We start from the raw sequence: 25,204 nt of genomic DNA on the forward strand, positions 1-25,204 counted from the left end.
TCAAGTGTTTAACCAAGTCATTTAGGAATCAAAACAGTGTGGAGAGCCTCAACTTAAAATAAGTCCACGAAGGAGATCCCTGTTGAGTTTGTGAGTTTCCCAGGATGAGGTGAGAGATGAGGAATCTGACTCCATGTTCTCAGAAGGCTGATTTATTATTTTATGGTATTATATTATATTAAAGAATGCTATACTAAAACTATACTAAAGAAGGAGAAAGGATACAGACAGAAGGCTTAACAAGAATGATAATGAAAAACTCGTGACTGACTCCTCAGAGTCCAGCACAGCTGATGGTGATTGGTCATTAAGTAAAAACAATTCACAGGAAACCAATCAAACATACACCTGTTGGTAAACAATGTCCAGACCACATTCCAAACACAGGAGCAGCAATCAGATAATTACTGTTTTCATTCTTTTCTGAGGCTTCTCAGCTTCCCAGGAGAAGAAATCTTAGTGAAGGGATTTTTCAGAAAATATGACCATGACAGGTCCCAGTTCTTAGGCCTTAGATTATGTTTTAATCTAACAATAAGATGTTTTTAAGGCAGGATTTACATTTGGCTGTCCTTTTCTGGCCATGACTGTATAGCTAGGGCAGAAGCAGATGCTCTGTGGCTGGACAGTAGCCTGGGTGGTGCCAGGCAGGTCTGTGCTTTACAGGCAATTACTCTGTTCCCTTGAAAATGCACTTTAGAAACATTTCAATCTGTGAAGATGAATTTGAAGTGGACTTGTCATATGGTATTGCTGAAACAGGAATGTTTTTTGGGAACATCGTAGCAGGAGTTAATTGATTTTTAAAAGACAGTGGTCTAACATTTGAGAAAAACAGGGTTTTTTTTTACCTTGTGGTGATGTGCACCTTCATTTGCGTGGTGTCCAGTACTGATTGCTTCAAAAAAGGTCTTGCTCATACATAGGGAAGAGCCTGGCTTGGAATTTTTTTTTGGAAATTGTGGAAATCACAGTAGCATAAAATAAGAGTTTGACTTGAGCAGTCCCAAATGGCTCAGTGGCTGTTTCCTTGGAGGTCAAGTTCCCTGAGTTTAGTGGGGTCTGGTGCAGTGAATTTACAAATGGGTATATGTTGATCTTAATTGTTGGATTCTGAGATCAGTGACAGTGCATAGTAATTTGAAGTAATTGTATTTCCTGTCAGTACCTAACAAGTTGGGGTGTTCAGCCTCTCATCCCCCGGGGGTTGTATTTAATGCTCAGTACTTTCACAGTCAGGGTCTGGAGTACCTTTTGGTTCCCACCTCACTCTTGGGAAACAGTCCTTTCACTCACTTGTGGCCATTCAAAGGTGCAGCCTGGGCTTTGCCCACCAAAGGGATGTTTAGCTGTCCTATGACATATGAGGGGGGTATAACTAAATAAAGAGCAGCTGGGTAGACAAAAGGTGAGCAACTGCAAGAGAACTTCGCTTCACGGTACCATCAAAATATCTTAAATTAATGATAGGAGGAAGAGGCTTTAATCTTTATTGCAGTTCACAGGCCTGCATGGGCTGAAAAGAACTTGACGCAAAGACTAAAAGACGTGGAGGCCACTTTGACTCTGGTTTATAAAAGCTGTCTGCTTTCACATGACTGTCTCCTGGAATTCTGCATGCAAAAGTTGCTTGACTATGTATACTAATTTGTGGACTTGAACAGATCTAACCATAGTTTAAAAACTTCTTAAAAAAAGAGTTGCAAAGCTCTTAGCAACAAAATTAAGTTATTCTCTGAAATACATTTCTGGGGGGTGGATAAATGCTGTCTCTTAAAACTGAAAGATTAAAAGAATTGTAAATAGTTGAATTATCCAGCAGTGATTAATTTCCAACAACTGTATCTGGTTTGAATGCTTGGAGCATTTTGAGCAGTAGGAAAATGTCTCTTTGGTTCCTTGAGAGGCATCACTCTGCCCCTGAAATACACTCTCTTTTCCTGTGACAGTTGAAACATGTTTGGATTCATTATGGACCTTTATTGATTATTGCTTTCTGTGCTTGTAGCTGTTCAAATGAGAAGCTTTTAAATGTTGGACTAAAATGCCATTTTCAGAGAGTGCATAAGCAGCGTCTCATAAAACTAATGGAAACCACTAATGTTCACAGGCTGTGGAGCCTGAGTGATAATTGAAATAGCAAGAGTATTAGTGAGCTGTTGACTTAGTTGCCAGAGTAATCAGGACAAAACGGGTGTGATTTAAGTTGGTCTTACATTAAATATAAAATGAGAACAAATGTGAGGTGTTACAGCTACAGTGGTGTTCCTTAAAAAGCTCTTTATCAGGAGGAGTGCACAAAACTGTGCTGCTTCCACTTTTTTCCCAGAAGAGCTAATAAATAATTTCAGCATTTAAAATAGCTTTCCCTTTCTTATTTTATTTTCAGAGCCTGTTTTCAATAGTCCTACCTCACCTGTGACCTCTCCAGGAAATGGGAGTGAACCTGCTTTGGGACCAGCACAGCCAAAGAAAATCCGAGGTGTTGGGTTTGGAGATATCTTTAAGGAAGGCTCAGTGAAACTCAAAACAAGATTATCCAGTAATGAATCAGAAGATAAAAAGCAAGATAAGGTTCGTAGTGGTACATATCGTTCTTTTGAGATTTCCTGTAAAAATAATTTAGGAGATGTGGAATCTGACCATTACCCTCTCATAGGGCTCTTGCCTATAAAACAAAGCAAATCTCCTTGAATATGTTTCACAGTAAGTTGTATTTAACATTGATTCCAAAAGGTCTATTCAAATGTCTTGGTATTTAAATCATTAGAGACTAAAAACCAAGCTGATACATAAATTCTCTTTTCAGAGTCATGTGGTGAAAGACACAGTGGCATCTCAAACACATCTGCAGTGTGAGGTCCCTCTCGTTCACCTTGTAACAGACTTTATGTATAGTATGGGAGAAGATTAAGTCTACCAATATAAGTTAAATTTGTTTTTTAAAACAAGGAATATTTTGGCATTTCTTTGTGTTTTGGCTTATTTGGGTTTTTTTCTCAAGTTTTGGCGGATGTTGAGACTGCTGTTCTAGGTGTCAACTGCCATTACCTTCAGTGAGTGCTACCAAGCTTCATAAATTACTGGTTACGTAAGCCTGTAAGCCTTACACAGAAATGCAGTTCTAGGATTTTGCATTTTCTTTTCCCCATTTTTTATGGTTGAGTGGGAAAAGGAGCCCTTTTATTCTTTGTTTGAATTTTATTTTGATCTGAACTCAAGAGCACTCTTACTCCTTGGAAGCACAGCAACAATGCTCAGTCCTTTAACTTGAGTTTACTATTCCAAGAGCTTATATATGGATTTTCAGCTTTTGGTAAATTAAAGGCAGCTGAGATAATCCAGTTTTGACTCAGGTGATAAAGAAAGCTTTTAAAAACTTTGTCTATTTCAATTTCTGTTTGTGGGTTATGGTCATTAATGCTGTTCTGGTGAGTGATTTGTTTTCCTCTGCCATGGTAATAATTGTATTGATGTAGGGCAATATGTGAGGTGAGTCCCTGGGAGGAGGGAGGATCGGAGACTTCCTTGAATGTGTTTTTCTTCAGTAGCAATGCTCAGAGCAATGGCATGGTGTGTGTAGTGTTTGTTTCTGGTCTGGTCAGAGCATCAGATTTGGAAAAGTTGCAAGTGTGTTGCCTTGTGTTTAAAGCTTGGGGAATGTTGCTTCCTAAAGAAGGTGTTGTTTAGAAAAGGTCTGTGGCAGACCTTACTGCAACCTTTCAATACATAGATGGATATATAGATGGAGAGAGACTTCTTACTGAGGTCTGTAATGAGAGGACAAGGGGCAGTGGTTTGAACTAAAAGAGGGGAGACTTAGGAAGAAAAGAGAGGAGGTAAGGAAGGTGCTCTTCATGGTGAGGGAGGTGGGGTGCTGGAACAGATTGTCCACACAAGTTATGATTACCACATCTTTGGGATTGTTCAAGGCCAGAATGGAAGGGGCTTTCAGCAGCCCGGTTCTGTGGGAGGTGTCCGTGCTCATGGCAGGGAGTTGGACTTGGATGGTCACTGAAGGTCCCTTCCAGCTCAAACTTCTCCATGATTCTGTGAAGTCACATGGATTCTCCTCATTCCTCCCCTTTGTCCCTTGATGTGGCAGGCTGTGATCACTACTGTGGTGTTCATGTGAATGCTATTAAGAGTAGGTTTTCAGAACCTAGCTTCCAATTTGCTTTCTTGTCATGAGATTGATCATTCAAAAGGGTGCCTCCCTCCTGTCTGCCTTGTCACTTGGGAATGTAAAGAGCCTTTCCAAACTCGTGCAATTAATATGAAGTCTGCTCAGACCTTTTGAATTGTTCTATTTGACTAAATATATGCAGTGACATATGCTGTGCAGTTTTGGTTGGCCTGTCTGGAAAGGTCTGGTAGATAATTTCACATCAAGAGAGGAAATTAAGTGAGAAAACAGTTTTGCATAGCTTAATGTCAGAGAAATAAACATTTTAGTTTAGCACTTAATATTCCACTTAAACTTGTTGCCAAAGTCATCCCAAAGGTGGACAGACTTACAGAACAGCATGGAGAGCCCAAGGGAGATAATTCTCATGAATCTCTTGTAAAAATAGATGGCTTCCTTGGATTTATGCTTAACTTGCTTTGGCGCTAGCTGATGAAATGCTTGGAGAGCACTGTCAGTCTTATAAGACAGTAAGAAAAAAATAAGAAAGCTGTGTAGAGGAGAGGTCTCTTTTCCCTTGGAAAATTCAAGCTGTTCAGCACAGGAAGACTGAGCACTGATGGATCTGATGGGCCCAAGAATGTAAATGCTGCTGCAGGAGATCCTTCCAGCTCTCCCAACATCCCATGTGGGCTCAGGCTATTTATACCCTGTCTGCCTAAACTTCCTCTCTTATTCCTAATTGCATCTTACATTGGAAGGGGAAATGCAGAAAACTATTTCCATGTTGGAGGTGTTTAATCTCAGAGGAGGGTTATTTTAGTGCTTCCTTCATATACCATTCTGGAGAGAGTTAAATTGCATAGGTACTGCAGGAACATCCCAAATGACCTTGGCTTCTTCTATGGTATGTCAGAGGCACCAAGCATCAGCCTACAGGCATTGTCTGGCTCTAAGGAGAGTAAATCCAGTTTCTCTGACAGTAGAAGATCTGCAAAGTTGAACTGTAGATGAAAATGAGCAGAGTAACTAAAGGCAGTGGGATTTTTCATATCAGTAATGCTGTTAGGGCTGCTCAGGTGAGTACTGAATGTAAGATCATATTCTGTGTTTGTAGCTCTGGGTGTGAAGAGGTGGATGCAGCTGAAGCTGTCGGAATCTGCCTGGCAGCTCAGTAAGTTTCTGAGGGGAAAAATTAAATATTCTGTAATTTATTTTAGTTAGATGTTAAACTCTGAAACTTGTGGCAATGCATCTTTGTTTTTTCATTTAGGAGAAATCTCTAGTGACACTTGAACTGTTCTGTACAAATTGCTGAGAGAGAAGGGAAGCTGGGATGGGTTTTCATGTTCTCTTTCATTTGTCTGAATAGTTAAAAACTGCTTGTCTGAAGTGCTGTATGGCTGCTGAGTATCCCTGCCTTATTCCAGTGCAGAGTAAGCATGGCCAGAGAGTTACTGTGAGCAGAGCTGTTAAATAACTGCTTCTGTTATGTGCTGGAGGAGGCAATATTCAGGCTAATGGGAGAGTAACACCTGGAACGGCTGAAATACAATTGCTAAAGTATATTTGACCATATCCTGAGATCAGCTTCCAGTTTGAAAGCTGTGCTCTGTCTTTGACCAGTCGACAAACTCTAAGTGCAGTGTCTGTAATGAAGTAAATACAGTAAGCTAAGTACTTAGTGGGAAAACTCATTAAATCTCTTGGAGATGGTAATTTTCATCATCTCAGCTAATGAAAAATTCAGTATCTTCCATAGCCTAATAACAAACAAAACTTGAAAGAATTTTTGTTAACAAAGTTCTTTTTCCTTAATATAGCCATTACCTAACCATCCTCCTGGAACAAAGTTAATTCATTTTCCCAGTACAACAAAAACTGAAAACACACCTGAAGTAATAAAACCAGAAGCTGAAAGTAAACCAAAAGGTAAGGTTGATGGATATTTACATCTGTTATGTGGTAATCCTTTCTTATGAACTATTTGGTTATCAGTTTGTTTTTTTGGTGTTAAAATCTAAAACGTCTACGTGTACTGAAGTTTTGTGTAATGTTCTGTACCCTTGAGGAGTTAGGCAAGTGCAAAAAAGTCTAAAGTAATTTTTGCTTACATTTCTTCAGAAAAAAAATCAAAAACATTTGTAGGGTTATCTCCTAGAACAAAATAAGGCTGGGATAGGAACTTTTATTGCAATAGTCGTTTTGCATTAATTTTCTGTTGACATGTTGTTTACTTTCTGCCTGGTTTGATTCTGAGGGGGTGCTGGAGACCTATTTCCATGGAACAGTCTCCCAGCACAATTTCTGTCCCCAGGTTACACAAGTTCCTTTGTAGGCTCAGGATTTTCTGTGGAGGTGGCAGCATGCATCTGAAAGTTGGTGCTTAGATTGTGTTGAGGTCTCTTCCCTTCATAATCCAGTTCCATTGTGATTCTGTTTATGCTGTTTTTTTATTTTTCTTTTTTATCTCTTAAGAATTTATGACTTCATTTAGCTGCCAAATTGCACAGTTTTATCAAGAGAGATATTTTTAAGTCAACCCAAAACGTCTTGTGGGAGTGCCAATCCCTATGAAAAATTAACTTTGATTATGTGACGTGTAGACTGCTCATTTCCCCGGTTCCATAGCAGACATTTTGTCAACTTCTGTATTGTAATTTTAAGTATATTTTTGTTTTATGTGGAAGTACCTTATTTTGGTGTGTTGTTTTCTATGGAATGCATAATTTGCAGAAATAAGAAAACTGCAACATCTTGCTTTTAAACCATTCTAGTGCTATTGCTCTAAGAACCAGCAAGACAACATGCAGCCCTGAGCATTGTGAAATTTGACTTGTCTAAAAATATGCATAAAAATTAACGCAACTCTGCCTAGAAAAAAATGCCAACATTCAATGCTGGACACCCAAAGCATTCAGTATTTAGCTCCTTTAATAGTTTCAGGTGCATCTCATGCTAAAAGCATGGAAGTTGATCTAATCCTGTAGCCATGCGGAGTCTCTCTCCCAGAGAAGCAAATATGTCAGAGAGGAACTTAAATATGACAGTAATAGAAGCTGTGGGAGAACATCAGTAGGTAATACCTACAGACACCACAAAAGAACATCTTAAACCTTAGGCTTGTTTTTCTTCCTTAGTGTTTTATTTAAATATAGACCATAGTGTAGTTGATGTGTCTCATCCTCAGTTTTAAGAGACCAGGTTTTAAAATAAACTGTGTTCATCTCTTAGCAGATAAATGCAGACCTCTGAAATGTTTAGGCTAGGTTGGCTTATTTTGCAGTGAGGCTCTTCTGGTTTTGGAAGTTTGTTTTGGCCTCTGATGCAAGTATATAAAAATATTTTCTTTAAAAAGTAAAATAATCACAATTTGATCACTTTTTCCCCCAGTTATAATAGGATACAAAATCTATATATATTATCTCTTCAAGCTTGGCATACTTTGGCATTTTAACATAATGGTTATTACTCCTTTTTCTTTGTGAATACAAGTTGTGCATTTTTAAACTAAAGATGTGTATCTTGATTAAACAAAACACAACAACAGCAAAAAGGTTTGACTGCAACTGATTTATTCTCTTGCCACCCAGCAAAAGCTATCATTAAGAATTGCAGATGATTCTGTGATTCTGTGACCTGATGGTGTGCTGCTCTAACTGGAGGGTGAAGCAGCTGCTCATTGTGCTGTCAGTACCAAACACCTGATAGGTTATGGCAGCAGCTAAAGAGTCCTTTCTGTTTGCTTCCTCTTTCTTAGTGTGTCAGATACAGAAATACAACGTTTTTAGCTGCTAAATTGTTTAATATGTGCTGGGGTTAAAAAGTCTATGTTTATGTATTTTGGCCTTTCTCATGATTGTTTTTGTGCCAGTGTGGGAAGGAAAACAAATCCTCTTGCCTTTTCAATTGTTACCACAATTTAAAATGGATTAGTTTTGAATTGTTCCAAATGGAAAGAAAATAATTATTCTTTCTGCTTTTGCAGAAGAGGCTGTGGCCGAGAGTTGATGGCTCAGATGAGCTCTGGTTTCAGGTGCTTAGCCAAGGAATGCCTTTGCTTTAGTTACTTGGTTGTTTCACTGCGCAATATCTGAAGTCTGCTGCCTGAAATTTCTGTAGCTGTACATGTTAATCAGGGATGTATCTTGAAAACAGCTGCCTGTATTTAATTGGGATTGCAAATTTGAAATTTAGATCAATTTTGAGAAAACAGATAAAAACTCTAATAAGCTTGTGTAAAGTAGCTCAAAATTGAATATATAAATGCTATTGGGGGGGTAGGTGTGCTGTAACATTTTTAACTGTTACACTTTTAATGCCTCTTTTTTCCCTCTGAAATCAGAGGGCTTGAATAAAGTTGCTGTTGTGAAAAAAAATGCTTTAGGGCTTATACTTCTAACTTCTCAAGGATCTATTTCCTTTGCTCAATAAGTATATAATCTTATTTTTGCTTTCATTTGAATATTCATAAATCAGTCTCAGGTGGCTGGTCTAGAAGGAAAGTATGATTATAGTGTGAATTTCTCAGCTCTCAGACAGCATAAGTAAGCTGTTATAAGGAATGTTACTACCCATGGTATCCAGATTAATTATGCTCCTCTGTTCCAGCCAAGGAATATTGCAGGACAATATTTTCCTATGATGGCTCAAATGATGAACTTAGCTTTAAAGAAGGCGAGATCATTCAAATTATCAGTAAGGTAAGAAAGCTGGGTCTGCTCTGGCCATGCATATGGCTTTGGTGAATTTTGTACAGGGAGGTTGTATATGAACTGAGAAGCAGGAGGGTCTGCTGGAGCAGATATTCCTGTAGACTGATTTCTCTCATGTGAGAGTCAACTCTTTGCTTGTGCACTTGATGAAGATACAGATGACTTCAAAGATTGTTCCAGAGTGGGCGTTATCTTGGGGTCCTCAAAGGCCAATGGGATCAGTGTACACTCAGTACCAAATGCCTTTTCAGTGAGAAAATGGGAAAAGCTTTCAAACAGTCCCTTTACCTTCAGAAACAGTTCTTGTTCCCTGGGATTCAGAATAACCAGACAGAAATTAGTGATACTTTCTGTCTGTAAGAGAAACGTGATTATTTAGTTGAATGTTCTCATTTGTGTTGAATTCTGAAAGCACCTTTTTGATAGATCATTTTGATGCAGAGATGATTCTAAACAGAAAATAAACCTACCCATAATTAATTTCCCTGCACTATTCTGCAGTCTTTTGTTAGTTTATATGCTTGCCTATATTAAGAAATAATGACTTTCCTAAAAAAGTGGAAAGTTTAATCTTCAACTTTCGCTCAATTGCAGAAGAAGACTTAACACATTTTTCTTTATTAAAATTTTAATTCTATGGAATTAAGGGGTTGCTGTTATGAGCATCATTGATCATAAGTACAGTGGAAATGAGTAGTTATGGAAGCCCTTTTGTAAAAACAGCAACCCTTGCCCCATCTTCACTCAATCTTTTGCCGCTATGTCTTTTTAAATCAATTTATCCCAAGCACACACTGGTTCAAAGTGGACCTAAGAAGAGTTGTGCAGACTGAGTGGCATCCCTGCCCATGGCAGGAGGTTTGAACTGGGTGATCCTTCAGGTCCCTTCAACCCAAACCATTGTAGGTTTCTGTGATTTTCTTTGGATCTGAGGCACAGGGGAAAGCTGTTATTTATGCTGGTAAAGTGTAACATCATACTTTGTGTTATGGACAGAGGCCTTCATCCAGTGACATCATGTAATGGAGTTCTCTGCCACTGAATTAATTATCCAATACTGTATTTTCTTTTCTCATAGTGTGGTTATTTTTTCTCTCAGGGGGTATATTCTTCTGCTTCTTCACCCTTTTCAGACCAGTGGAGCTGATCCATCACATCAGAATCACTTTTATTTAGTAGAATTGTGCGTCATGCCAATAACATTTGGAGTATTTACTGAATAACTTGCTGGTCAAGGAAGCTGAGAAGATCAAATGTTGTGTGTTAGGTCTTAACTGGGTTTATGTACTTTCCTTCCCTTTGCAGATCTTATCCTTACACCCTTATCTTATATGATGTAATATAATTTCATCCTGCATTTTAGAAAACAAACAAAACCTGACCAAACCTGATCCAATCTGTAACTGTTTCCCCTTGTTAAGCTGGCCAATTTCAGACAAACAATTACTTTGTTATGAGTAAAAGGGAAGAAGCTGTTGTGTAACTGTATCTGGTCTGGGGAAGAGGTAAATACTGGTTGAAATGACCTGTTGTTTGTTTTAGGACACTGGAGAGCCCGGCTGGTGGAGAGGAGAGCTCAATGGTAAAGAAGGAGTCTTCCCAGATAACTTTGCTGTTCAAATACAAGAGTCTGATAAAGACTTCCCTGTAAGTTCTTACACCCATTGTTTAGTATCACAAAAAACTATTAATGAAAACGCAGAGAATAAAAGAGGTCACAGCACATTATGCTGCTTAAAATATTACAATTGTGGCAGTTTTAACTTTATCTTGACCTAGATGTATAAAAGAAGAAAGATGAAAAGATTAATCTTTGTGTTTAACTTGTCCATAAATACTAAAGTGAGGCATGTTTTTTGAGATTAACTCTAATTAATGAGGATGATCAGGTCATTTAGAAAAGGATGTAGTTCTGAAAGCATGGTGTTACATGTTACTGATTACTAAATTAAACCCTTACTGTTTAGGAAGGAGATAAGCTGTTGGTTTTTTCCATCTCAAGTCCTTAAGTAACTGTAATTACAAAATGCTGATGACCCTTCTGGGTCTGATTGGGATTTTTCCATGTCAAAACTTGCAGTAGGCTGCAGTATAAGAAGGATATTTTTTGGGTAGGATTTAGAATTTTTTTTTCACCATCTTGTGTACTAATTTGTAGAAATTCATGTTTTCATGTGGTTCTCAATGATCTTATAATTTTGGTCCTCATTTTACAATGGGGTTTTTTTGTTGAGATTAGTGTGATGTTTTGGTTCTGTCACGTTTGTGTAGCAAAGATGGTTGTTTTAATTCCCAAATGTACATCAGCCCCAGGTGGAATGGATTCAGCTCCAGATCAGGAGTTATTAATTTATCATTTATCCTGAATTGCCTCACATACACAGAAACCTACCTACCCCCAGTCAGAATTTTCTTTACAGATGGATTCTCAGCACTGCAAGGGTGGCATAAGTGTCATAAAATACAAGAAGAGAGGGTAGGTAGGGTTGCTATTTCACAATACAAAGTTGTTTCCTACAGAGCGGGGGGCGAAACCATTCTTTTACCCTAAACAGCATTTCCCTGCTTTGATCCTTTATTCTGCTTTGTGCAGTGTCTCAGCACAGGGATTCACCTTGCACTGAGCAGCTTTCAGGTTCAAGGCATTGGATGGCTGGTGATCATAATCAGCTATTTGATACTGACTTCATGAAAACACAGAGCAGAACTGTACAATGGCAAGTTGATGCTGAAGTCTGTTTAATTGTTTTTGGTACAGGCAGCAATGCTGCACAGCTGGATAATGTAGTTACTTCTTGGGAAGAAAGAAAATAGAATCTTGTTACTTAGGTACACTCGCTTTTGTGTCCTCTGAAACCAGAGAAAGAAATTGAATACGGGTTCTCCTGCTTGCTTAGTTACATTTCACATGTTAGAATAAAATCTTGTTGCATTAAAAAGAGCTTATTCAATAGCTGTAGGGGCACAGAAGTGAAATCCATCCATAGTAAATGTTTGAAAAATTCCCACTGCAGGGTGTTTTTGGAGGGGGTGTGTTACACAGAGCCTGTATGGTTTCAGCAGTACCTCTGTGAAGAACAAGTGGTTTTGTAGGCTTTTGTATCATTTTATCAGGGAATCTTGTCCTTAGTACAACCAGAAAGGCCCCTCTTCTAAAGCAATTTAATGACTCACATTCCAAGGATGAGTGGTTGGGATCTCTTCTGGGAGGTGCCAGTCTCCTTTCAGCAGGACAGAGATTCAGCTTCCAAGTGTATCAGAAAGTGATGAATAACTGTTTCAAAATAGTAATTTCAATGTACAAAGTGTTGCATTGTGATATTTTGGATATTTTGTACATTTTTAATGGCTGGCATAGTTTGTCCATCTCTCCCACTTAAGTATAATGGTAAGGGAGCTCAAATCAATGTTTTTGATGTAACTGCAGTCTTTGAGACAATTGCTGACAGCATCTATTAGTTTTTTCTTACACTTGTAATTTAAAAGTCAATTAATGGAAGCCATTCCTCTGATACTTAATTCAGAAATCTGTTTTTATTGAAAGTGAACATTTTTGGTTCAAAAAATTACCTGGTTACTCTTTTAAACTGGCATTGTACTAACGAAGATTGAGTTTTACATATTGAAATCAAAATGAGTGTGATCAGAGTAATTCTTTGGACTACAAAAGATGCAATTACTGGATTTAGGGTTTTTTTTCCCCTCTGTTTATGCACATTGCTGAAGCACTGATTTAATTTCAACAGACCTGAATTTTGTTCCTGAATTTTTATAATTGGTTGTCTGGGAGATATCAGAGGAATTGTTCCAGGTCTTTGTGTTTCCTGTCTGAATTGATTGCCTCCTTTGTGAAATACTTTAAAATCAGCTGGTAAACAAGCTCCACGTTACAGTATGCAAAACAAAACACAAATGAGGCTGTCTTGGATACAGAGAATATCTGCTTGCTTGCTTGACTTTGTTTTTTTCCCCTTCATTTTGCAGAAGCCAAAGAAACCTCCACCTCCAGTTAAAAGCCCAGGTATGTAGTACATGTCTGGTGGTCTGAGAAATACTAAATTGCAGAAGCAGTGTATGACTTCAAAAGAAAATTTAGAAGTAGTTTTTTATTTTTTAGTAATGCAGCCATAGTCACACCTTGAGCTTACTTTTCATACTTTATATATTTTGCTGTTGCTGTATATTTTTAAAATTATGATGGAGCCTACTTTGGAAACATTTTAACAATGGCTCAGAAAACCTTTTTCTGGGCTCAAGTGAGTGTTTGTAAATGGTATTACAGTCCTTGCAAAAGAGAAGACACAACTTGGCATTAGTTTTATTTTTAGTTAGTGACCAAGATAATTAAAGCTCTTTGAAAAATGTCTGTGGTTTGCATTTGCATTCAGCTTCAAGACCTGAATTGCCAGCTGGAGAGAAGAAATTCCTTCCTTTGAGGCCAGAAGAAAAAGGTAAGGACAGTTTTCTTCATAGTGACTTGGCTGCTCTGGCAATAGGGTCTCTGTTCAGGAGCCATCATACAGACTCCCTTGATACCATTTACTGAAGTTGTCAAGTCTGTGATGTTAAAAAATGTCTTTGGAGTGGTTAGAGGCTAAACTCTATTAAAATCTTTATTTCTTGTTATTATATGACATTCTGAAGATTGGTTATTGTATTGCACAGTAACATAGTTACTATTAAATTTCTGAAGGTGTAGTTCTGTGACAGTGGCTGCAGTTTTGAGCAGCAGTAGTAAGTTATTAGAAAGGCAAAAGTCAACTGCTGCAAAAATCAGTCTGGTCAGAAGTATTTTGAAAGAGCTACACAGAACAGATACAAGACTCCTTAGATAGATGCGACAGTCTCAGAAATGGAGATTTCTTATCCTGTTAATTCTTGCTATATTCCATATTTTCAATTTCCACTGAATTTGGAGACATTTACTACTTTATTCTTAAAATTTAAAGGATGTCTTTTTCCAGAGGCAAAGCTACTGTTGTCACCTAAACAGATTCTAAAAGGCTTCTTTCCATGTTTGAAAAAACTTGCCAAGTGAAAATGTTTGATTGTGTTTAAAAGTGAGAAGCTTAAACAAATGTGTTGGTTGGGCCTTGCAGAAGAAATCCTGCAGCTTAACCAAATTACAAAACCACTCTGTCCTGTGAATGGAGAACTGTGGCTGACCAGCATTTCTACTAGTGTGGCTCCAGATTGGTTTCTTGGCTTCCTTGGGCAGTTTTATAACCCCCATTTTAACAAGGCACCCTCTCAGGTATTGAATATGAAAAACACTTGTTAAAATCAGTTCTGTTTGTTCTGTATGTGAGAAAACAGTAATTTCTATCTGTTGGAGCAGTGTCTTCAGGTGTGAATTAAGATCAACTGTATGATTCCAGATCTCCTGGCTCCTTTTAAATACTACTAAACTGAAACCAGTTTAATTTTAAACTCGTTCTGTTTGGACTATAGTGTTAATCTTTGCATAGTTGAGCTCAATTGTTCATGGAGGAATATAGGAAAAAATGTTGAGTGACACCATCCAAAAAACACAGGAATGTGAAATCTTTTACAAAAAAAAATTACATAAGGTAGAGAACTCTTCTTTACTGAGCTACAGGGAATGAAGGAGGAAAAATTTGTTAAGGATTCAGTTGCAGATCAGGTCATAAGAATTAGTTTTTTAGATAGCACTAGTGTTTTACTGGAAGATATACCCATTTATCAGTGCTGTTGGACTTGTGGAAAAATAGCGCTGTTAATACTAGTAATTGAATCCGTTAAGTATGAAATTGTTCTGTAACTAGTTCTCAGAAAAAAAAAATTAATTGAGCAGCTCTAATCAGAAGCTATCAAACCATGTCATTTTTTTTTATTCCTATTGGGAGACTAATCTGTCTTTAATTGCAATCAAAAATTGATCAAAAATTAGAGTTTCTTTGAGTGTTTCTGTATTTATAATGAAGGGCACTTAGTGGTGTCTGTAATGTAGAAATTTTTTCCCAGTGTAAATGTCTTCAGATTTCTATCTTCTATTTCCATTACTAACCTATTCATTTTTAGCCAACACATTTTCATTGAGAAGCAAAATCCAAAAAAAGACATGTCATTTTGTCCAGCAGAAATGCCCAGTTTCTGTGTTCATGGTGAACCTCGGCCTTTGGTATTAACTTATTCCACTTAGCTATAGACATTTTTTATATTCGGATTTTGAGTGGGAGTATAGAAGGGAGAACTGAGAGTTCAGGAATAGGGTTTGATGACAGCAATTTTTCTGCCCTGTTTATGAACTCTCTTAAAAGCAAATTCTCGACTTGTGCTCAGCACAGCTTCAATAAAGCCGATTGATCTTGCACTTAGTGCTGGCTGGTGTCGGGTGTTAAAACTGGCAGTGTTGTGTGTTGGGTGGGGAGGCAGGAGTGGCTGCTGCTGCTGCTGATGTGCTGCTTTTCACAGGGCAGGCAGCCCCACCGTGTGGCAAATCCTTCCACTGCTTCAGCATCCTGTGCTCTTAGCTCCATGCTGAGACACTGCAGGGAGATGGCAGCCAGTTTTTCTCCTCCTGGTGTTCAAGTGTCCCAAAGCAGGAAGACAGTTCTGCCCCTGAGCAGTGCTTTTGGCAGAAGTGTCTCTAGGATCTGTTGGCTTCTCAATACTCCTGTGAAAGAACGTTGGCTTCTTCCTGTTTTGGGGTTGGAGGGGTGCTCAGTGCCTGCAGGACTTGTCCAAAGGGAATCAGCCCTAGACCTGGCAGTTCAGACACTTTGCTGGCATGGAGCTGAAGCAAATACCCAGCCCGGCTCCCAGGTCCATAGCATACATAAACAATTTACACCAGATCAATACTTGGTTAAAAGCAAATTGCAGAAGGGGAGGATGGGGAGAATCAAAGCTGAAGGTCACTCTCTCCATCCCAGTTTACTGATTTACTGCCCTATAAGGGCAGTAACTGTAAAAAACTGTAACCCTTTGCTGTAACCTAACAATTATTTTTTAGAATATTCAGTACTTAGTGTATACTGAGCTGTGGCATGGTTTTACAGGGAAAAGTAGGTTTGCTCAGGCTGTCCAGCAAGGTAGAGTTAGGACACATGGGTTCAAACCTATTCAACTATTGCTTGTAAGGCAGCTTGAATTTTTCAGTGTCCTATATGTTGTATGCCAGCTCCTCTGGACAGGATTCAGTTAGGTCATGTAGTCATTAAACAAATAAATAGTGGTTTTTTTTTTTTTTTTTTTTTGTTTTGTTTTGTTTTTTTTTTTTTTTTTTTTTTTTTTTTTTAATTATTCATACCTAATTTCCATCTCTTTGTAGGAAGGCAGACTTGAGATAAAATAAATTCAGCTATTCAGATAAAAATTAATTTCTCTCCTCCCCTTCGTCCATAGATAAATTATGCTGTTTGTGTGTGTAAGAAGTCTAGTTACAACAAAATAAAAACCCCTACCTCTTTAAAAGAAAATAAAATTAATTTGTAGAAAAGACAATGCAGTACATAGGCTTTTGGTTCTTAGCTGTCATTTGCAGGGCAATAATGTGAATCCATAATTTATTACTACTGTTTCATGTCAGTAGGAAGATTGATCTTACTCTTAGATAAATCTTTTTGAGCTCAGGTAAGTAATTTGTGTGTTTTGATAAGGTGTCATTTAAGACACTTGCATATGTATTTTTCATTTTGATCTTCAGAGAAGGCATTTCTGACAGCAAGTGCTTTCTAACTGATTAGCAGTGTAAGAATTCTAGACAATGTGGAGTTTTAAAAATGTGACTTCCTTTGTCAGATGAAAAAGGAGCTTTGGATCAGAAACCTTTGAAGCCACAAGCTCCTCAAGTACCACCCAAGAAGCCGATTCCTCCAAGCAAGACCAACAGCCTACTGAGAGCAGGGCTCCTGCACCCAAAACGTCCAGACAAACCTGGTTTGCCATCATCTGCATCCAAGTCAGTATGACTGAAACTGCAGACACTAAGTATATTCAATTTGATTTGTTGTTTGATCTTCCCTCATGGATGAGTTGGGAAGAAATGTGTGCTTTAAGGGTGAAAAGGATGCAAGGATAAGTTTTGCCTTATACCTACCATTGTCTTAGTTCTCCACGTCTTTATGAAGGTGAACCTAGGCTTTTCAAATCCTTTGAGACATTGAATCCATTTCAGAGTCAGTATTAGAGCATAACTGACCATGGTGCAGATGAAATTGCTCATCTGATGGCTGCTGTAGCTACACTAACAAGGGTAGAATAAAAGAATGTGGGCATGGCCCTTGAGAATTATTACTGTGTTGAAAAAAACCCTGAAAATTTGAGCTGCCTCAGTGTTCAAGGCTTGAGCACTTTGTATAGGGTAAGATAGATGGAAAGGAAGAACTGAGGTTCTGTGCTAAAGGTACTCACTGTGGTACTCATGTCTGCTCCTGGGGAAGGAAGCACTTATTACAGAACCACATTCAGATGCTCTACTCTTGAGCCTTCTCACTTGAGTTACTGGATAAACAGGTACAAATACTTCTTCTAGATCCACTTATTTTTTTTTCCTCATGAGTTTGAAACTTCCACTAAAACTAATTTTGCATCCATACAGTCTCCCACACATAGAATTTTCCTTTCTGTCTCCACTGCAGCAGTTGCTAGGCCCTTACCCAGAAGTGTAAGCCAACAGCTGACTGGTAACTGTCCCTTTGGGATTTTGGCTTGAAAGAACCATGAGAAAGTGAGGTTGTGATACACTTGGCCTTGTGCAAATAAAGCTGCTACATCAAAGAGCTTGCACCTTAAATAACTTTTCAGTATGGAATTGTGTTATATTCACTTGATATTTTGGAGGCTTTCCCAAGTAAAGATTATTTTTTTAAAACCACAAGTCATATTCTTTTCCAGCTTAGAAAATAATTGTTGTTCTAAAGGGATGCACATGTGCAGTTAAATAGGGGTCTGTAGTAAGCTGTGGGCTTTGATAACTGAAACCTTTAAATCTTAGAGATATTTAAATGTCTTAAAGTGTTTAGCATTGTTTTAGGAAGATCTGGCTGCTATCTCTTTTTCTACTGCAATAAAACTTTTACAGGCTTTGGGAGCTGAATTAATGAAAGGGGCACACTTTATATATGACATGTACAGGCCAACCAGATAATCAGGCCTGGTTAGCATGGGTTTGTGATGGCAAGAACTGTAAAGGAAAATGTTTCCTATTATTTTTTATTTATTTTGGTGGGGGTTGCACTGCTTTGGATTTTTTTCATTGTTGTTCTTGGGGTTTTTGTTGTCTGTGAATGATGTGAGCAGATATGGAAGGAATGCATAGTAGAACAAAAGCTACAAGGTGGCTTTTTCCATATCCAGCAAGAAATACCTTGTTCTTGTCAGCCCTTTTTCCTGTACAGGAAGTTTTCTTTCATGTCAAGGGGTCAATTTCTGAATTATTTCAAGAGGTATTAGTGAAAATATTATTCAGCTCAGCTGTTGTTTGAAGTGTAATATTTTGAATTGAAATGCCAAAGTATGTCCTAAAAGTTCTGGATTATTTTCACACGGGTTTTGTGCACATCTAGCAACTCTGCAAGAGATGGAACAGAAAAATTGGTTTTCATAGGAGTAAAATTGATCTCCAGAAACCTTGATTTTAAAACAAGGCTTTAGAAAGTGATAAAATCTACCATAATTTTTCAGTTTGCTTCTAATTCTTGGTATTTTTCCCTTTTAAACTATTTCATCTCTTGACTAGGCAGGTTTTGTTTTTTTTTTTTTTTTTCTTACCACAGAACTAATGGAGAAGTTGTTACTCTTCGACCAAAATCTGAAGTTGAGCCAGTAGCAAAACCAAAGTTAGACTCTGAACCATTGCCACTCAGACCAAAATCAGTAGAGGTAGATTCACTTGTGGTAAAGAGCTCTAAAGAATCAGGTAAGAAAAGAAATATTCTTTTGTGCCTTTCTGTTTGGATTGCTGTGTTTTACAGGGCTAGAATAAGCTTTTTGAGTGATTTACTCAAAATGCCACTGAGTGCATTTATGCCTGTGTATTTTTTTAGAAGTGCTGGAGGCAGCTGAAGGTAAGAGTCAGGAGGGGATGAGCAGATGTCAGCAGGGTATTTGCAGGTAGCTGCTGAGCTCTGGGTTGAAACAGTGGGTAGGAAGGGAGACAGAGATAATGGTTTGTCCTTCTAATTTGAAAGCTTGCTTTTTTTGCTGCCACTTTCATCTTGAGTTTTTATGAAGTTCTTTTCTTAATGGCTGGTTCAGTTTGTTCTGCTTTTGCAAGTCAGATAACTGCTTTTCTAGCTAACTTCAGAATTCTTGGCAATGCCATTACCTTTGGCCTCCTGTGATTTAGTTCAGAGCTATTCTAGATTTTGACTTTATCATACCTTTAATTGGGACCTTAAAAAAGCATGGAGCATTGTACATTTGAATACATGCTTATGGCTTTACTTAAAGCACCTTGAGCCAAACCTGGCATCTCCTTAATTCTAAATATATTCAGTAAAACCCTTGATAGTGGTTAAAACACCCACATTTAATGATCAGAACCTCTGAACTACTGTATTGATACCATTAGCCCTAGACTGACAGTGCAACTGATACCAGACCTCTGTGTGTCACTTAGGCAGAGATCAGCTGCTGTGGGCATATTTTTCTAAATTCTTAATTATTTATATTTTAATGATTAACTACTTCAGAAAAAGCTGTAGTGAATTATACCTGCAGTGTTCATCTTACATATCTCAAATGCAACTTTTTGTCTCAGAAAAGATTTCAGTAATAATAAGTTTAAAAATAGTATAAATATGTTTATTTTTAAGGCAAATTAAAATATTCTAGTTGTAGAATAGTTGGTCCAAAGTATAATAAATTCATCTGGAAGATAAAAATAATGCATTGAAAGAGCTGAAGCAGTTAAGGAATGGAAAAGAATACTCCTGACTTTTCTTTCATTGAGCATTTTAAAATATGCTTTTTAAGTGTAAATGCTTTATATGAGGAAAGGTTAATTCATGTATGTCTCTAATACAGAAGTTATGCTACTCAGGTTAGATTGTAGAAAAAAATTCTTTAATATGGAGGTGGTAAGGCCCTGGCACAGGTTGCCCAGAGAAGTTGTGGTTGCCCCAGCTCTGCAAGAGTCCAAGGTCAGGTTGGATGGGGCTAGGAGCAGCCTGGAATAGTGGAAGGTGAAGATCCTGAAGTTCCCTTCCAACCCAAGCCATTCTATGATTATCAGCTTTCTAATTAGTATAATAAATTCTATGATTATCTCTAGGGTTGTGTTTGATGTGTTACTGTATAGCATAGTATCATTAAACTCAGGAAAAACTCCCTATGAAAACAGCTGGAATATCTTTTTGTTCCTTTACATTCAGTTACCTTGAAATCTTTAATAACCAGAGTGGCAACATAGTACCTGTGTTGTCAGGTGTTGTGTATATGTATATATATATATACACAACACCTGACATGTATATACTGCAACTCAGAATATTCTGTGATAGAAAAAGAATAATTTTACACAGATTGTTTAAAAAAAAAGATTTTTTTTTGGCTAACATAAGTTTTTACAGGCTTCTGGAGAAATTAAAGATTTTAATACCTAGGCAGGGCACAGGGGTACACAATGTTCAGTTCAGTTGCATTTGGTGCACAGCAAGCAGAAGAGGCTCAGGCAGTTCATGTGGGGCTGCAGCACTGAGAAGGGTCAAGGAGCTGTAGTTGAAGGAGAGTTTCAGAAATCCTCTGTTTTGTCAAATTGACATTCCTTTAAACAATCTGCATAAGTCAGTCCTACTGCTCTTGTAGGAAAAAGGGACTGATCCAAACTCCTGCCAGTAAAATGTAATGAATCTCATGCTCTAATTCTCTACATACTGTGCTGCTAAAGACCTGTGCAGCATACCCTGTGCAGCCAAGTCTATATTAAAAAAAAAAAAAAAAAAAGATGTTGGGTCCTTATATAACTTCTAAGACTGTTTAACCTTACAATAACTAGAATAGGTATTAACAAAAGATGAGGGAAAATGAATGGATGGGGCTGGCAACTGCTTTACCAGAGTCTTTATTTTTTATTTCTTCCCCCCCCCTTCAGTTTATGATCATGGGGTAGATGAATTGATGAATTTTTAGGATTTTTTTTTTTTGAATTATGGGTCCTGCTTTTTTGCAACATAGTTTGACCATGAAGTGATGAAGTTTAGATTGAGCCACTTTCAGTTCAGCGTAAGAAGCTGTAAATATTCTGTTATGAAAAAACCAACCCACCCCATGCCAAAATTGTCACCAGCTGTCAGATAAGGACAAATAATCAGAACCGTTTAGAAACATTGATCACATTGAAATAACTCCTCTTGAAGTTTTAATTGAAAAATTGCATAAATGTTTCTCTGTTTGATTAGAATCAAGTATTATAAAAGACTAAAGCTGTAATGCTGGCATGCTGAACATGTAAAGCAATTCTGTTTCTTCTACAAATGTTTCTTTTTCCTGCTTTGTAAAATAATTTTTTTGTTCAGAATCTTTTTCTAGACATTCCTCTCCTTGACTTTTCTTTCCAGATTTTGTTTCCTATCCTGTTTGCCATGTTTCCCTTCTTACGTGTCAGGAAATTACCCTACCCTTCTCCATTTTGGTAAGATAACAAACTCTAAGGAAATCCAAATGCTTTATTCCATACACATCCTCTTCCTAACATCGTGAATGTGGTTTTCAGTTGCAATTATTGGTACTAAAACTTTGGGGTTTCTATTAAAAATGCACTTTTTTTCTTTTGTTTGAATGCCTGTTTTCCTTAGCTTTTAAAGAAGTTACTTTAAGTAGGCTTTTCCTTTAGGAACTGGTGGGGACTAACAGTAAGAAAAAATTTATAGTTGAGCTGTTGATAAGCCAAACTTTGTGTTTGTTTGTAGTGAAATGTGTTCAGTACCTTTAGTACATCTGGTGTATGTAGGTTGAATGGCTTTATCATTCTGTACACACAAAGAACACAGTCATGAAGCTTCTGAGCACTTAAATATTTTATAGCTTATAGCTGTCCCCTGAATTTTTGGGGGCAAATCTCAGCAAGATGAGTAATATGAGAAAGGATGGCATCTTTTTACTCCACAGATTAATGTGAGTTCTTATCTTCTAAAATATTGAATGCATTTCACTTGTATCATGGGTATTTAAACCCCAGCCACATGAGATGGTGGAACCATGATTTCTTCAGCCACCCTTCAGCTTTGCTTCTTTTTGTGAAGGCTTTTTAAGACAAGCTGCTATGAATACACTTGAAACATTCACAAATCTTAACAAAGCCTCTCATTATTTGTGCCTGTCAAAGCTCCTAACAGCTCTGTGGTAGTTCTGTGGTAAGCTTGTAGAAGAGACATTTCTAATTGTCCATGCTATGTAACTTTAGGCTTAGTTCATCTTCTTAGAAAGGTGCTTTTGCTCAGTGAGAAACTCCTTTTTTTGACCCAGATTATCACCAGTTGTGTGGTATTGCTCTTTTGGCACTATGATGGGATTTCCTTCAACAATTGCTGACAGGCTGTCTGTAAGAATCCTATTTGGTAAATCATTTTATTGATTGAAACGGGCGTAGACTGTGAACTTTCAATGGATTTCATCAGTAAACCCCTTAAGCCTGCAGTAAAACCAATCAGCCTACCACCACCACCACCAAAAAGCCCAAACCCCAATCTCCACCAACCTGTGTTTTAATTTCTTCCCTTTACCAAAGCAATAAATTGGAAAAGTAAAAACAAAAATTGAAGTAGAGTCAGAATTCCCTCTTACTGGAATCTTCTGGCAATCAGTCTTAATGTTGAACAATTTTCTCAGGCGTAACAAATTCCTTTAGAAGATGTTAGAAATGTGGAAAAAGTCCTTGGCTTTTGTATCATCCCACTATCTATATTTAAATAGTACACAGTTCAGGACTCTAGCGGTCTTCAAGCCTTGTCAAATATTGTGATTTTTTTTTTTCAAACTTTACATTTTTCTTAATATATTTTTAATATGTTTAATATGCCTGATGTTTACTATTCATGGAGACAGGACTGGCATTACAATCATAATAGCAACTAAATTTATAATTCTTACTTAAATTTCTTGCAAAATGATTTGTCATTTCTGTGGAATAACAAAAGAAGGATCATTTAAAGTCAGAAATTAGGGAGATGAGGGGAAAAAGGCATGAAAGTTTTTCTTGTTACCTTTTTAATGATACCTAACTAATATAAATCCTAATTTGACCTTTGGCAGCCTGGTCTAGGGGAACGTGTCCCTGCCCATGGCAGGGGCTCGAACAGGGGGATCTTTAAGGTCCCTTCCAGCTCAAACCCCTTTGTGATTCTGACAGCTTTGTACTCTGGGATTACTGAGAATTGAGTAAAGGCCATGCAATGACCCTATGGTCACTGTTGCTTGCAGTGTATTAAAGGAAATATTTTATTGGCACAGACTAGAACAGAAATCCCTTTTCATTTATTTCTCCCTCATCCTCTTTTCCGTCAGCTGCTTGCCATTCATCACTCTTCTGTTTCTTCTTTCTTTTTTTTTCTCCCCTGCTTGTTTAACTGCAGGTGTGATTGCATGTTTACACAAGACTGTCTTGACATTCTCTTGAATAGAAGTAAAAAGCAGCAAAACTGATTGGTGACCATGCTATAAAGGAATGGGTGATGAAGTAGGTCTGGTCAGGGCTATCCAAAGGAGCTGAATCTTCTAAGGCCTTCAAGGATATTCATGCAGAGAACAGATTAAAATCAATTAAACATTCAGTGGAAAACTTAGTACCTACTTAGTACCTACAGGTATAAAATAGCTTTGACAATGTGTGAGTAAAACTTGGGTTAATCGGATGATTTTAAGACATCCAGACACTGAAGGAGTATGAATGGTCTGGCTCAGTGTACCCAAGGCTTTTTTCTTATCTGACCTTTAATGGGAATGCAGGAAAAGAGATATCATAGGTTCTATTTGCTAAATCATAATGTCAAGGAAGAATCAGAGGTCATGAAAAAAATCAAACCCAAAATCTTGAATGTTGTTTATGGTGCCTGTAATAAATACTGTGTGGTATTTAAGTTAGTCTATAGACTTTAGTTTATAAACTAAGTGATGTATTTGGGTTGTAAATGATATATAATAACTGTAATCTCATGTCAATGCTTAAATAAAAACCACCACTCAATCTCACAAAACATCTATGGCAGGTAAGTATACTTACTTTTGTGGAGAAAAGGCCAAGTCCTGTTGTTACTTAGGTGAAATACCTACGTTACTAAGACTAGTTGTGGTCAGTTCTTCTATTATCAACTTTTTTCCTGAAGTTGCCTGTTCCCAGAGGATGTAAAGCATTTCTGCTGATCTGACAGAGAGAGTTTTCCTAGAGGTGTGAGCATAAAGAGCCTAATGAGCAAAGAGATCTGTGTGATTGAATAAAGTACAAGAGAGGAGTTTTGAAGTGTTTTATTAAAGTCTTTATGAAGTTGTGTATTATCTTTAGGTACTGGACATGAAAAAAACTACCCTGCACAGACATAGGTGCAGTTAATGTCTTGTTAGCTTTCACCAATATGTGGAGTACACCAGTATGTAATTTACCATTTTGCTTTTATTTTTGTCTTAGTCACTAAACTTGCATTTTTATGCTTTTCATGTGACAAGAAGTCAAGTTCAGTGACAAGAAAATATACTCTCAAGTAGTTGAATATGGCAGTTCTTAGAAAAAGTAATAAATATATTTTCTGCAGATGCTGCCATGTTGCTAAAGCATTTCTTCTGTTCACACAAATTAACTTGAATGTAAGTCCTAGTTGAATTAATCCTTATGTTTTTTTCAAGTGGGGAAAATAGAGTTTCCCAGATATGTCAGTCATGCAGGTGTTTCAGATACCTCATGTGTCGTATAGGCTGAAAATCCTCAAAACAACAAGAATTCTGATAATTCTTTTTTTGTGTCTCAAGTTAAAAAAAAAGTGATAAAAAGAACTCAGCAAAACTTTCTGGTCTTGATGGTGGTCTCTGTTTTCCTCTTTTTGTAGATCTGTTAAGCTTTGATGATGTCATAGCTACCTCAGATAATCTGTCACACCCAACTGCGAACCGGCCCAAGATGCCTGGTAGGAGGCTGCCTTCCCGTTTCAATAGCAGTAGTCCTGTGAGTATTTTGGGGGTGTTCTCCTAGTAGGGAACTAAAAACTGGCTTCCCAGGAAGCAGGACTACACTGGGGAACAGTCTTTTGAGCCAGGGCAAAATGCTGCAGGGGTTCAGTTCCTGTAGGTTTTGTGTGCAGGGATCCATGCCCAGCAGGGAAGTGAATGTCAGAGAAACAACTGGAACTGTGTTGCAGTTGAAGGAGTGTTTCTGTTTCACGGGGTGTTGCTGCAGGAAATGCTCAGCTCT

The 25,204-nt window shown here is 37.7% G+C and overlaps 1 protein-coding gene across 2 annotated transcripts in view; it reads left to right on the forward strand.

Moving 5' to 3' along the window:
- CD2AP (CD2 associated protein) overlaps positions 1-25,204 on the forward strand; it is a 76,650-nt gene that overhangs the window by 45,779 nt on the left and 5,667 nt on the right. For both annotated transcript variants that reach the window (XM_071439537.1, XM_071439546.1), the window contains 9 exons: positions 2,390-2,574; positions 5,950-6,058; positions 8,738-8,829; positions 10,384-10,488; positions 12,826-12,862; positions 13,230-13,292; positions 16,606-16,765; positions 18,582-18,724; positions 24,843-24,958. In XM_071439537.1, coding sequence (XP_071295638.1) covers positions 2,390-2,574; positions 5,950-6,058; positions 8,738-8,829; positions 10,384-10,488; positions 12,826-12,862; positions 13,230-13,292; positions 16,606-16,765; positions 18,582-18,724; positions 24,843-24,958 — 1,010 coding nt within the window. The remainder of the gene's footprint in view (positions 1-2,389; positions 2,575-5,949; positions 6,059-8,737; positions 8,830-10,383; positions 10,489-12,825; positions 12,863-13,229; positions 13,293-16,605; positions 16,766-18,581; positions 18,725-24,842; positions 24,959-25,204) is intronic.

Source organism: Agelaius tricolor, unplaced genomic scaffold, assembly GCF_023055355.1.
Source record: "Agelaius tricolor isolate 1412-34295 unplaced genomic scaffold, bAgeTri1.0.p SCAF_1, whole genome shotgun sequence".
Classification (NCBI taxonomy): Eukaryota; Metazoa; Chordata; class Aves; order Passeriformes; family Icteridae; genus Agelaius; species Agelaius tricolor.